Raw genomic sequence first — 12,617 nt, forward strand, 5'->3', positions numbered from 1 at the left:
CTAGATCAAGTTGATGTTATTCATGTTTGTGAATAAATATTTATATAGATCTATCTGTGTAGATCTACATATATTTAAATCTCTTTGCCTGAGAATATCAATGTTTGTGTTCTTATTAAAACAGACAACATAAAACTATAGGAGAAATGCACTCTTCTTTTACCTGGTGGAGTTTCTCTGCCCTGCTTGGCTATTTTGCTGTCCACTGCCCTGCAGTGGGGAATCCCGACGGGACAGAACAGGGGAGCGAGATGTTGTTCTCACAGGAACCTTTAGGTAGAAAATACAGCAGTTAAACTATAGAAAACCTGAGGTGGAGAACAAAGATCTCCCTACCAAATGTATTTTTAAGATAGTCATCAACCCACTCACTCCCTCCCTAATCTTCCTCTGGTCCTTCACTGGTTTAGCCAAAAGCATCTAAGGAGCCAGGACAAACGGCCCTGCTGTGCTCCTGCAACAATTAAATGATGTTTAGACTAAAGCTGCTGGCAGGGGACATACAAGAGCACTTTGCTGAGATAACATGAGAATCAGGAAAACAAGTTCAAGGAAATCAAATAATGGTCTTCAAATCGATCAGCAGAAAGCAAAGATTGGCAAGAAGCAAGGAAATATTCAGAAGAAGCAAATTCCAACTGGAAGAAAATTACACTAAAATGTGCCCTTTTGTTTAATTGTACCATTAAGTAATTACCCCCACCATCCAAAAATAAAAATAAAAAAACCTAAATTTTGAAAAAGAAAAACATTTTCATTGAGATTTGCATGTTAATCTTCATTAGAAGACCTTTTCTGAAAGTTTTGATATTGGTCAATTTTAAAATAATGTTGTATAGCCTCTTATAAACCTATGAATTATGATTCTATTTGTTCTAGAACCATATTCTTTAGAGTCTTCTCTGAATCAAATTTTGCTTTCTTATGTTTAAGTACAGAGTTAACAACAGCAAAAAAAGCTAATTGGCCACTGACTAAATATAACTGCCTAATTATAAAACTTGTTCCCCACGGTAAAAGGCTCCTTTGAAATTTCATTGCCCCTTTAATTCTGGTGAAATCACCATAACCATTATTAAAATAAATATTTTTAAAATAATAAAAAGGAAAAAGCAGCATACATCTGTCTTTCTGCTCCTTACCCTTGGAGGCACCTCGTCACTGTCTGATCTAGACCAAGCCTTTTGGGTGGGGTCAGGTACCTCTGACTTAGAGTCAGAGCTCTGACTGAGCACCTCACTGCGGGAAGGTGGACATGGGTCCTGAGAACGAAGATGGTGGTGTGCAAATTTGGGAGGAGAAGGGTCACTGAAGGAATGGGATCGCGAGACAGGGGAAACATTGTTCTTGAGAGATGCCAGGTGGGACCACTGTACCTTACAAGAAAACAAAACACAAAACATTCAATGCGTTCTGCATAAAACTGGCTTTTCTGGTCAATACCAAATCCAAAGTAGGAACTGGCAAAAGTGGAATGCAAGTTGGGGCAGTATAATACAAGGTAACAGGGCAATAAATCAGTTACAGGTCTAAATGAAAACGTGATCTGGGGAAAACAGTATGTTGAAAGAACAAATGTACATTTAATAAGGAAAACTCCTACTATCCAGACAAATGTTACAGATAGCAGTAAATGTCAAGATTTATAGGCCTGAAGTGGGGCAATGGACTACATGCATATTGATGTCAAAGCAGATACTAGAGAGGCAAAGAAAGGCAGAAAATAGATCTCAAGATAAACACTGTTTAGGCAAACCCACCTACTGTCCTCCTCATACCACCTGGCAGTGTTGAGATTTCAGACCAAGTAACAATACAACACACTGAATGAGCAAAGACAACCCCACCACCTGTTTTGAAAGACTATAACTTAAAAAAAAAAAAAAAAAAAAAGCCAACTTTGCAAATTTATCAACAATTTTTCTTATTTCTTCCCAGGGCTTAAAATACTCATACACCTTCACACTAGTTCTAAAAAGAAGAATGTGATTTCTTTAAGAACATTTAGTACTAGGGAAATCCCTAAAATGTCTGCTATTAGAATACTCCTCTTGGCAATTCGAGAATTGTGACAAATACTTGTCAGCTGAGTTTATCTGGGTACTTTTAGAGTAGGAAAACAGTCTCTGATAAAACCCATAAAATATTTTCACTAAATATAAACCTCATTCTTTAAAAATAATTGTTCCACATTCAACTTACATAATTCTAGCTACATATCTATTTTCTCAATGTATTTAATGAAAACAGAAAATACCAAATCACAACTTGTTTAACCTCTCAAGTATAAATAAGATGTAGAGTTAGTTCCATGTGTACAATATCTATAATTTACAGGTAAGCTTAAAATAATCCCAATTATTGGTTAATCCCAGACTTCTAACATGTTTGAGATTTTCAGGGGAAAGCATACAAATAAAATTTTTACCTGAAATTACAATCAATAATAGGGTTTAAAAGAGCCCCACATGAGTAAATTCTCCCCCTAAGAATGCGTCATAGGTATTTGCTTCAGCCAAAATCAACTTCAAAATAGGAAGAAAGGAGTATTTCCATACAGTTAATTAATCATGAAGTAACTATTCAATAATTAAACTAAACATGAAATAACTCAGGAACTCCTATATTATACTGTTAGGGGCCAAACAGATTTTCCATTTGTGTTAAGCCTAATTTCCAGAACTGAAAAGCTTTTATTTTCTACTCTTCAAATCTATCTGTGCTGGGAAAGTGCCAAGTTGTTAAAGTACCATCTAACCTAGTCGACTTGCCCCTCTTCTTTTACCTCTGTTTTCCTCTTTCCTGTCTTTTCCTTTTCATCCCTTATTCTCCTTGCAGACAGGCCAGCTCCTCTGTTGATCCCATGTAAATCCTCCTCACCCACACACCACTGTCTTTGCCTCAGTTGTATTCTTCTTTCTTTTTGTTAACTCCTCCTGGCTGCAGTTCCCCCGCATTGTTCAAGGAGATTATTTACTGTGTATCACTCTAAAGCTATCAAGTAAATGTGTTTTTCAGAACATTACTGCTACTTCTGTCTCAAGAACACAAACTTTTGTCCCCTACACACACAAATCCCCCTGACAAGGACACCCAGGCTTAGGAACCTGAGTTCCCAACATTTTGGATTCCACAGTACCAAGGGAGAAATGTCTAAATGTCAGCTATTTTCAGGGAGATAGCAAAATAAGTGTTTCAGGGCTCTCTGAGATCTCTGGCCTAGGAAATTTTTGCTGTTCTACAGCATAGCAACTTGATATTAAACCCAGGGCTTCCAACATGCTAGGCAAGGAATGCATTCCCAGCCCTTTTTATTTTTTACTTTCAGACAGTCTAAGTAGTTGAGGCTGGCCTCAAACTTCTGATCCTAGAAGCCTCAACCACTAGACTGTCTGAAAGTAAAAAAATAAAAAGGGCTTGGAATACATTTTGCCTCATGCAAGGATCAGAATTACAGGTATGCACTACTGCACCCAGCTGCAGCTTTTCTCTTTAACCATATACACTCAGACCAAAGGTGCTCCCTCACCCAGAAAAGGCAGAATGGCCTAGATGGCCTCCTTTAGAGAAATTCATGCCCAATCTGCTGTATCATAAATCAAAGGGATCTTGAACCTTTTGAGAATCTGATAAAAGGCCCTTTTCAAGAAATACATGCATATTTAGACAAAAACATCTGCACAGAATTTCAGGAATATCACTGGCTCCTTAAGGTCCACTCAAAGCAATGGGTAGGAGCCAGGGGTCACATAGCAAACACTTTTAAAATGCTTGGGAGAAAAGGTTCTGGTTCTTCTCTTCATGTGCTTATAATATTAACCTTCTAAAAACTAAACTAAAAAGTCTTCTTGTTTTAGAAAGAGAAGGAGGCATTTCATATCTGAGGGAAGGCAAGAAAAAGAAATTACTGACTCTAAATATCCTTACTAAGTTCAACCAAAATCCTTTAAAAAAAGGTTTCCTTTTTTCCTATCAATTAGAGACTCTTGCTTATCTTTTTTTTTTCTTTTTCTTTTTTTTTTAAAGTTTGTCACTTAGTAACAAACTAAGGGTGGCTGTTATAAGAAGGCCCAAGGCCCAGCGAGCCACACAAGTTTCCTCCACCACGGAAAAGCTGGCTGTTGCTACCTGCGGCTCCGCTGGTCTCTGCAGGGCAGGATGCACAGACTCGGAGTTGCCATTGGAAAAAGACTCTGATCGAGAAGGCACTGGTGGCTCCAATACTCTGCCTGTCTGCTTAGACTGGGCCTCAGGGGAGCTGTGGTTAGTTTTCCTAAATCTATCTTCCACCTGCAGCAGAGAATTAGAAGACATAACTCTGTGTTAGTAGGGAAAAGCAGAGATGTCAAAGAAAGTCTGAAAGTGGAAGAACTCTAAAAAGAAACTTTCTGATATTTTTTTCCCTCAGCTATATGAAAAGAGAAACGCAAAAAAAAAAAAAAAAAAAGATGGCAAAAAAAAAAAAAAAGGCAGATAGAGCAGGGCTGGGATTTGACTTAGGAAAAGTACTTATGAAAATAAAAATTAAGCACTGCAGCCTCTAAGATCTCTGTGCCCAGGGCTTTAGGATTATACATAATGATAAGCTAGAGGGAAAAAATCTGTCAAAACCAACTAACCCAACAGATTAAAGACTATCATCAGGAATCCAAAACATATTTCATTCCTCAGAAAATAAAGGCATTTCAGACAGAGCCATTTCATTCCTCAAAAAATAAAGAGCGTAACACTTTCAGACCAAGCACAACACTTGTTAGAACTGCTACTTCTGAGAACAGACAACAGCGGAAGGATGCCACCTACAGGCAGGAAGGAACTCAACTTGTGGAAACAAACCAGTCCCACCTGCCCAACAACCCAGAACAGGGTGTACTTTGCTGCATCCAATGCGAGGTTCGGTTTAGCCCAGAAGTATCAGTTGATTCAGTAACATACAGGCCTAAAGGCACTCTTCCTCCTGGTATTAGTTGTGGAGAAACAGTAAACCAAGACTACCATTTCTCTTGTTTACATTTTAGAGAATGATTCTGCATAAAATCAATCTTCACTTAGTTTAGCTTTCAATTCTTAAGATCTGTTAACTAAGGTACCCTGGTCCTTTATAGAAAAAGCACAAACCAGATAGGAGAGCTTGGACATTTACATCCTCTAGCAGCTAGAAAATAAAGGTGGACTATCAGCTGATCTTAAGAAGACTTATTCCACCATTAACACTGTACTACTCCGAACAGTCAGTAGATTACTTTCCAGAGCAGGACCAATGTCTAAGCAAGCAAGAAGGAAGATACCTCACGAGTTCTGTCAGCAGGCTCATAGTGGGACTTGGGCTCTGGGGTGTGGTAGCTGGGTTTGCTCCTTTCCTGTTGTGCCAGCGGCTGCTGCTGCGGGAGCTGCGGATGCGGCCTCCTGTGGTCATGCTGTAGAGACAGGAGATATGCTTGTTCTTGTTGCAACTGCCTCTGGAGCCTCTCTGCCTGCCGGTGCTCCTCCATCTCCCGCCATCGGCACTCCTTGGAGAGGGAGAGGATAACACTAAATCTATGGGACACTGGAGAGCTCGCCTCTTCTCTGGATTTGTGCTTGACTTCCCCCCCCCCCCCCCCACCAAGACAATCCCCTGGCCTCCCTCTTGTTTTATAACACAGCAAAATGGCTGGGATCTTAAACAGAATATTACCTGTGGAGAAATATGATGGCTCTTGTTAAGTATAACATCATTGGAGAGCATGAGAGAATTCAATTTAATGTTGATTTCAGTAGTGTGTATACTAGGTATAAATCCTACAGCATAAGCTGCATGTTCGCTGAATGTCAAGTCCTGTTCAACACCTTGTGTAGCTACTAAACAAGAACAGTTACTACCTAACAGTGACTTACTAATGGGAAGTAAATGAATAAATAAAAGCCACCTTGCACTGTACCCAAGCAGTCTGACCATAAAGGATGTCTCCATTTGAGCCTGGCTGCCCAAGGCAAAACCAAAAAGATCTGGCAATCACCACAGCTTGACAACTTGGGGAAGGGACAAACACGTCCTAGTGCTAGGGAACAGGACAGAGGTGGGGCGTTACCAGTAACATGGCCTGCTCCTGGAGCAGCTGCTGCTGAAGGATTTCCAAGTGCCGCTGCTCCTCTTCTAGCTGTCGCCTGATATACTCCTGTCACACAGAAATTACCCAGCAATCAATTTATCCAAAAGAAAAGTATTAGATCAACCTGCATGGAGCACCAAGAACTGTCACTCCAATCATCTTTGTGATAATTCACTCAGTGATAAATACCTAATCTAAAAACACTCTATTGCTAAGGATTTTCTCAAGATTTTCAAATTGACCAGTAAGATCCCAAGACTTTTATACATTCCAATGATATATACGAAGGTCACTGAGGCGTTTCTGTTAGGACACCACTATCATATACAATGAAGAACTTTAGAGGATGCCATCCTCTTACAGATGATAGACTCCAGAAAAACTAAAACTAGGAAAATCAGAAGGTTCTAATTAATAAAAGTCTGCTTATTAATTATGATTTAATACAAGAATGGCTCGTCAATTTTTGAAACCTAAAACCAAAAACTGTTTAACATAAAAGAAACATGACTTATGCTTTCTCTGATAATTCAGAGAAGGTACCTGGAGACTCTATTCTGAAAGCCATGGTCTGGGAACATCAGACTTGGACAACTCTCTGCAAATAAACAGGCCTAAGCTCTTCAAAATGATGCATGCAGAAGTGTGTGTGTGTGTGTGTGTGTGTGTATGAGTGTGTGAGGGATGAAGATGGCTTTTATAAGAAGAGAATAACTAACAGGTAAACGAACCCAAAATACATCACGTAAAGAGGGAAAGACTGCATCTTAATGTTGCGTGCATATCATATCATATTATATTATTATTAGGAAAAGAGATCACGAAGCCTTGATCCCTCTTCCAGGAGGGATCAGCTCTATGACTTACTATACACTCTCAACCTTCCTTTTTTTTTTTTTCAGTCACTTCACTTGAAAAATGAACATCAAAGATTTCTCCCAACTCTCATGTTTGTGTAAGGTTCAAATAGGAGACAGTTATGAAATAACACTGAAGAGCAAATGACATTTTAAGTAAAAGAAGTTTCCTTCCTTTTTGACAGTGAAAAAGGCTGCCTACCCTGGAAGGGGAACAGACTAAGGGACATACGGAGAAATTTATTCTAAAATTCAGGTTATGTTTGTTTTTGTTTTGTGATGCTGGAGATCAACACCAGGACCTCGGTTACATTTCTGTAGTGTGTACAGCTGACCATCTCCTTCTTTCATGGCACATACCTTAAAATAAAAATAGTCATAGGTATAGGCTGAAAGGAGGTTTAAATTAACCAACAATTCTGGCTAAGAAAATCAAAGATAATACAGAAATCATGACATATGTAAATATCCATAGAGGCAAAAAAAGCCAATGGGTGTGTGTGTGTGGGGGGGGGGGTGTGTGCTTATCCATAAAGTCACTGGCAAAGGTACCTGGTTCTGATTTGAGCATCATTCCCTTTCATTTATGCCTGACCCTACATGATCACACTATGCCAATAATTGCCTTTGCGATGGTCATGCAGGCTTACCCAATCTAAATGAGAAAAGGGACCTGTCTCCCAACTCATTCCTTCTTTTGAACAAAACAGAATTAAATTCTAGCTTGAAAGATCAAGTTATTATACTTATTTGTTTTCTGTCTTTAAACCACAGGGACAAACAGAAAAATCACATCTTATCCAAACCACAAAGGTCCTCCTGATGTACAATGAACATATAGAATACAACAAATGTATACAGATAGACACACTTAGGAATGAAATGTGTCCTATAGCACTGTTAACATGGAAAACCTATTTTACAACAGAACAAGAAAAGCAGAGCAAAGCTGGTTTTAGAATTTTTTCAAAAGAACTGCAGAATACTTGCTATTTACAAAATCTAATGACTACTAATTAATGATGCAGTAAACATCATACTCTCCTGTCACTATCAAATTATGAGAACTATCCCTAGGTAATTTTTTTGGCGGGGGGGAAGAAGGGGTGGGTGTACCGGGGATTGAACCCAGAACTCAGGGGCACTCAGCCAGTAACCCACATCCCCAGCCCTTTTTTGTATTTTACTTAGAGATAGGGTCTCACTGAGTTACTTAGGGCCTCAATAATTTACTGAGGCTGTCTTTGAATTCCCTATCCTCTTGCCTCAGTCTCCAGAGCCGCTGGGATTATAGGTGTGCAACACCATGCCCAGCTAAAGTTGGTTCTTAATGTCTTCATATTTAATATATCAAACAAAATGAATAATGAGGTAGATATTCAGTATTAGGAACTGATAAGTATTTATTGAAGGATATACTAGATTTGACCAAGTGAATTCTAAATTGTGAATATATTTCCTTAAGATGATTTATTTCTCAAATGACCTATTATAGGATTTTTCCCCAAAAGACTAGTTAAAAACTTCTTATTTTAGAAATTATTTCCATAGAGTAGGACACTAGGATATCATGTAGCACTCTAAAAGTCACACTCTAAATTTTGTCCCAATAATTTGAGTCTTCAGATTCTCAAAATATTCCCTACCATATACATTCAAAGAATAAGATACACTAGTCTTTGATTACCTTCTTGTCCAAAGTACAATACACATAAGTGATAATTTTAATAACTGATTTTTAAAAGGATTAATATCAAATAAGGATGTTAATTATTGACTTTTCAATAATCAAAACACTATCTATATCGATATGCTGCAGTTTAACTTAATTTTAATTAAAATATCTTAAGTGTATTTTTCTTAAATTAACAGTAATTATTAATATTATAGATTGAACATAAAATTTTATGAATATGAATGCTCCAATTTGAATACCAAAATGTTTAGTTAATAGCAATGTTTTAATTTTATTCAAAATATTAATTAATGTAATTCTCATAGGCACACTATCATTGCTCCATTTTATAGATAAGGAAATGAGGATACAGATCGCTTAAAAAACTGAAACATAGGGCTGGAGTTGTAGCTCAGTGATACAGCACTTGTCTAGTATGTGTGAGGCACTAGGTTTGACTTTCAGCACTGCATATAAATAAAATAAAGGTCTATCAACAACCATATATATATATATATGTAAACTGGAACAGAAAGTAATTGATGGAAACACAGAGCATAAAGAACTGAGAGCAAAGTCAGGTCACACAGCTATAGGGTTCATATTTGGATTTTGTTGACTTACCACCTAACTGGAATTACATGATCTCCAAAGATATCTATGCAATGGGCATTACTTCTATTTCCTATTGACTGCCATATTTCTCTATGCTTCATTATCACTAGGCTTATTAGTTATCTAATTTTCCAATTCAACTTTTTTTTAATTTGATTTTTTAACCTTCAATAACATCATTTTCATATTAAAATGAGATCACCTCATTTTTTTTTCCTCTAAGAAGGCTATTTTTTTTTTTGGGGGGGGGGGGGGGTTACTGGGGATTGAACTAAGGAGCACTCAACCACTGAGCCACATCCACAGACCTATTTTGTACTTTATTTAGAGACAGGGTCTCACTGAGTTGCTTAGGGCCTTGTTTTTCCTGAGGCGGGCTTCAAACTCATGATCCTACTGCCTCAGCCTCCTGAGTTGCTGGGATTCTAGGCATGGGCCACCATGCCGGGCTCCTAGGTAATTTCTTAAAAGCTGGTATTTCCTCCTCTTTGCAGCCCACAGGTAAATACATGGCCAGAATGTTAATAAAACACACACAGACACATATATAACGCTATAGTTAAATGATCAATAATGCCAATACGGTAATACATAAAAGAGTAGCACTGAAATTCCTATGAAAACATTAGTGATCAAGTCTCCAAAAAAAACCAGAGGCACATTATTAGTACCAAGGACAGTACGTTAGACATAGTTGGAAGTTATCACTATGGTTTATAAGTATTTTAAATGTGAATTTCAAATATTATTTAAATCGGTCCCCATCATATAATTTTCTTTATTCAAAGTTCAAAACAAAGAACAATTAATTTAAACATTAGAAAAGCAAGGAAGCTGGGCATAGTCAATTTTTGTTTACAAAAGTGGTTCACAAAACAAAATTTCTAAATACAGCTATCCATGCTATTAATAAAATCCTATAATTGAACCATGCAAAGTTGTTACTTTTTTAATGCTTTTTATGTATATATCAACTTATAAGCAGATACATGAAATATTCACTTAGTCTGAATTTTTTTGGAGACCACTGAGCTGATTCAAGGATTTTCTAAGATGTAATACCCTAGAAGATTTTTCTTTTTTTTTTTTTTAGACAAGAGACTCAACTTATTAGCATGCTTCCGTGTGCTTCAGCATTTTCAGATGTCCGACGTTCTGAGTGTGTGTGTATAGTATATGTGCATAAGCATACACATGTGAGGACATTTTACCTCAAACCCCCAGCTTTACAAAGTAACAATCTTCACAAATTAATGGCTGCAGCACTCTTGGACTCACCTGTTCTCTTTCCGCTCTCCTCTTCTCTTCTTCCGCACGCCTCCTCTCCTCCTCCTCTTTACGCCTTCTCTCCAATTCCTCTAGACGCCTCTTTTCTTCTTGTTCTCTCCTTCGCTGCTCACGTTCTTGCTGCCTTCTAGCTTCTCGCTCTCTCCTTTGTTGCTGCATAAGTAAAAATGTGTGATTACCAGGGATCTTTCAGCTGTGTCTTCCAGAATAGTTTGCTAACCAGTCAGTTACTGACAATGTAGTGAAGTTCAAAGATCCCAATTCTACTGGGCAATTATTTCCACACTTAACCCCTTAGCCCTGTATCTAACAGCCTTTGCATAAATACTCATCAAAGATTCTATGTTTCTGTGAATACTTTGAGGGTTTTGATTTTGTTTTAATAACAATTATCCCCACTGCTCACTGTACCATAGCAATTACAAAACTACAAATTCTTTATTTTGGGGTTACTCTGTCATTAACAGTTCTTCGAGGCCATTAAGTCAGAAGAAAAATACATAAGGGAAAGGAATAAAGGAGGATACAGGACAATTGAAGGGCACCAAGGAATAAAAGAGAAGAAAAGAAGCATGTATCAGAAAAGGAAGAAATGACATTAGCAAGAGTAACAGGCACCATCATCATTACTATGAATTTTAAAATGCAACCACTGAGCTCCTTCTTACTACTAAGTACCTGGCACTGTGCTCAGTATTTGACTTTTTAAATTTCATTTACTTCACCTAATATCCTTCTCATAACAACCGTAAGTATCTCTATTGCATCTCTACAGATGAGAAAACAGTTTAGAAAGTTAAATAACTTGCCCAATGTCACCAGCAGCAAGCCACCAGGTGTAAAAGCTATTTTGCCTCTAAAGCTGATGCCCTTGACCACATACCACCCTGCATCTGTCAGCAGGTGCACACGGTGCACCAAGTCACCAAAATCACTTTATCACTGCTCCATATAATCCTATAGTACAGAACATTAGAGCCAGCCACTAGCTCCTAAACTAACAGTTTCTCTCACATAGGGAAGTGAGAGTGTGGTGCTCAATATGGAGTCTAACACTGACCAAATTGTCCCATGAATATGAAAAATGACAGGCCCTTGGCCAGCACTGTCCAACAGAACTCCCTGGAGATAATGAGAATGTTCTGTTTCTGAAATGATCAATACTATAGTCACTAATGGCCCTAGTCATCAATACTGAGTGCCACTGAGCCCCTGAAATATAAGCAGCACAGAGGAAGAACTGATTTTTTTCACCTTTTCGTCTAATATCCCCCCAACTTTACCTCAAACATTTATAGTTACGCTCGGTCTCCCAAATCAAGTTTGTGGCGATAGTGTCAGTTTGGTGTGTCTCAGAAATGTGCTGGCTATGTAGCCTCTAGAGCTGTGCTGCTCAATGTTATAGCCACCAGCTACATTTGGACATTTTAAAGTGAAACTCAATTTTGAGTGAAATAAGATGAAAAATTCAGTTCTTCATCTATGCTTACCTCTCCCCCTTCTACCCCTGTCTGAATTACTGACACCTACTGTCCTTCACACATGCCCTCTGGTCAAATGTGCTTTGACTCTTTAAGTAAAAGCATTCATTCTTTCACTGGACAGTAAGTTCCCCCACTATTAAAAAAAAAAAAAAAATGTATAGAATCCACTTTCTTGATTATTCCCAAGTGCACCAAGGGAAGGGCAACCTGCATGAAAGGAAATCTTGACTATTTCCTCTAACTAAATGCTGTTTGGAACCACCATTTGACCCAGTTATCCCACTTTCTGGTCTATAACCAAAAGACTTAAAATCAGCATAGTACAGTGACACAATCACATCAATGTTTTCAGCAGCTCAATTCACAATAGCCAAGCTATGGAAACAACCTAGGTGTCCTTGAACAGATGAATGGATAAAGAAAATGTGATATATAGAGATAATGGAATACTACTCAGCCATAAAGAAGAATGAAATATGGTATTTGCTGGTAAATGGATGGAACTGGAGAATATCCTGCTTGCTAAGTGAAATAAGCCAATGCTAAAAAACCAAAGGCCAAATGTTCTCTCTGATTGTGAATTCTAACTCAAAACAAAGGAAGTTGG

At 38.0% G+C, this 12,617-nt stretch overlaps 1 protein-coding gene across 48 annotated transcripts in view; it reads right to left on the reverse strand.

The window, feature by feature from the left end:
- Window positions 1–12,617, reverse strand: part of Map4k4 (mitogen-activated protein kinase kinase kinase kinase 4) — a 182,120-nt gene that overhangs the window by 30,314 nt on the left and 139,189 nt on the right. For 7 of the 48 annotated variants that reach the window (XM_071601931.1, XM_071601930.1, XM_071601933.1 and 4 more), the window contains 5 exons: window positions 10,518–10,679; window positions 6,072–6,158; window positions 5,289–5,417; window positions 1,143–1,376; window positions 164–270 (listed from right to left, as the gene is read on the reverse strand). In XM_071601931.1, the coding sequence (XP_071458032.1) occupies window positions 164–270; window positions 1,143–1,376; window positions 5,289–5,417; window positions 6,072–6,158; window positions 10,518–10,679 (719 nt within the window). Of the gene's footprint in view, window positions 1–163; window positions 271–1,142; window positions 1,377–4,128; window positions 4,291–5,288; window positions 5,511–6,071; window positions 6,159–10,517; window positions 10,680–12,617 lie in introns of all 48 variants that reach the window. The other 41 variants (XM_071601917.1, XM_027951810.2, XM_071601925.1 and 38 more) reach the window with 9 other exon arrangements.

Source organism: Marmota flaviventris, chromosome 14, assembly GCF_047511675.1.
Source record: "Marmota flaviventris isolate mMarFla1 chromosome 14, mMarFla1.hap1, whole genome shotgun sequence".
Lineage (NCBI taxonomy): Eukaryota > Metazoa > Chordata > Mammalia > Rodentia > Sciuridae > Marmota > Marmota flaviventris.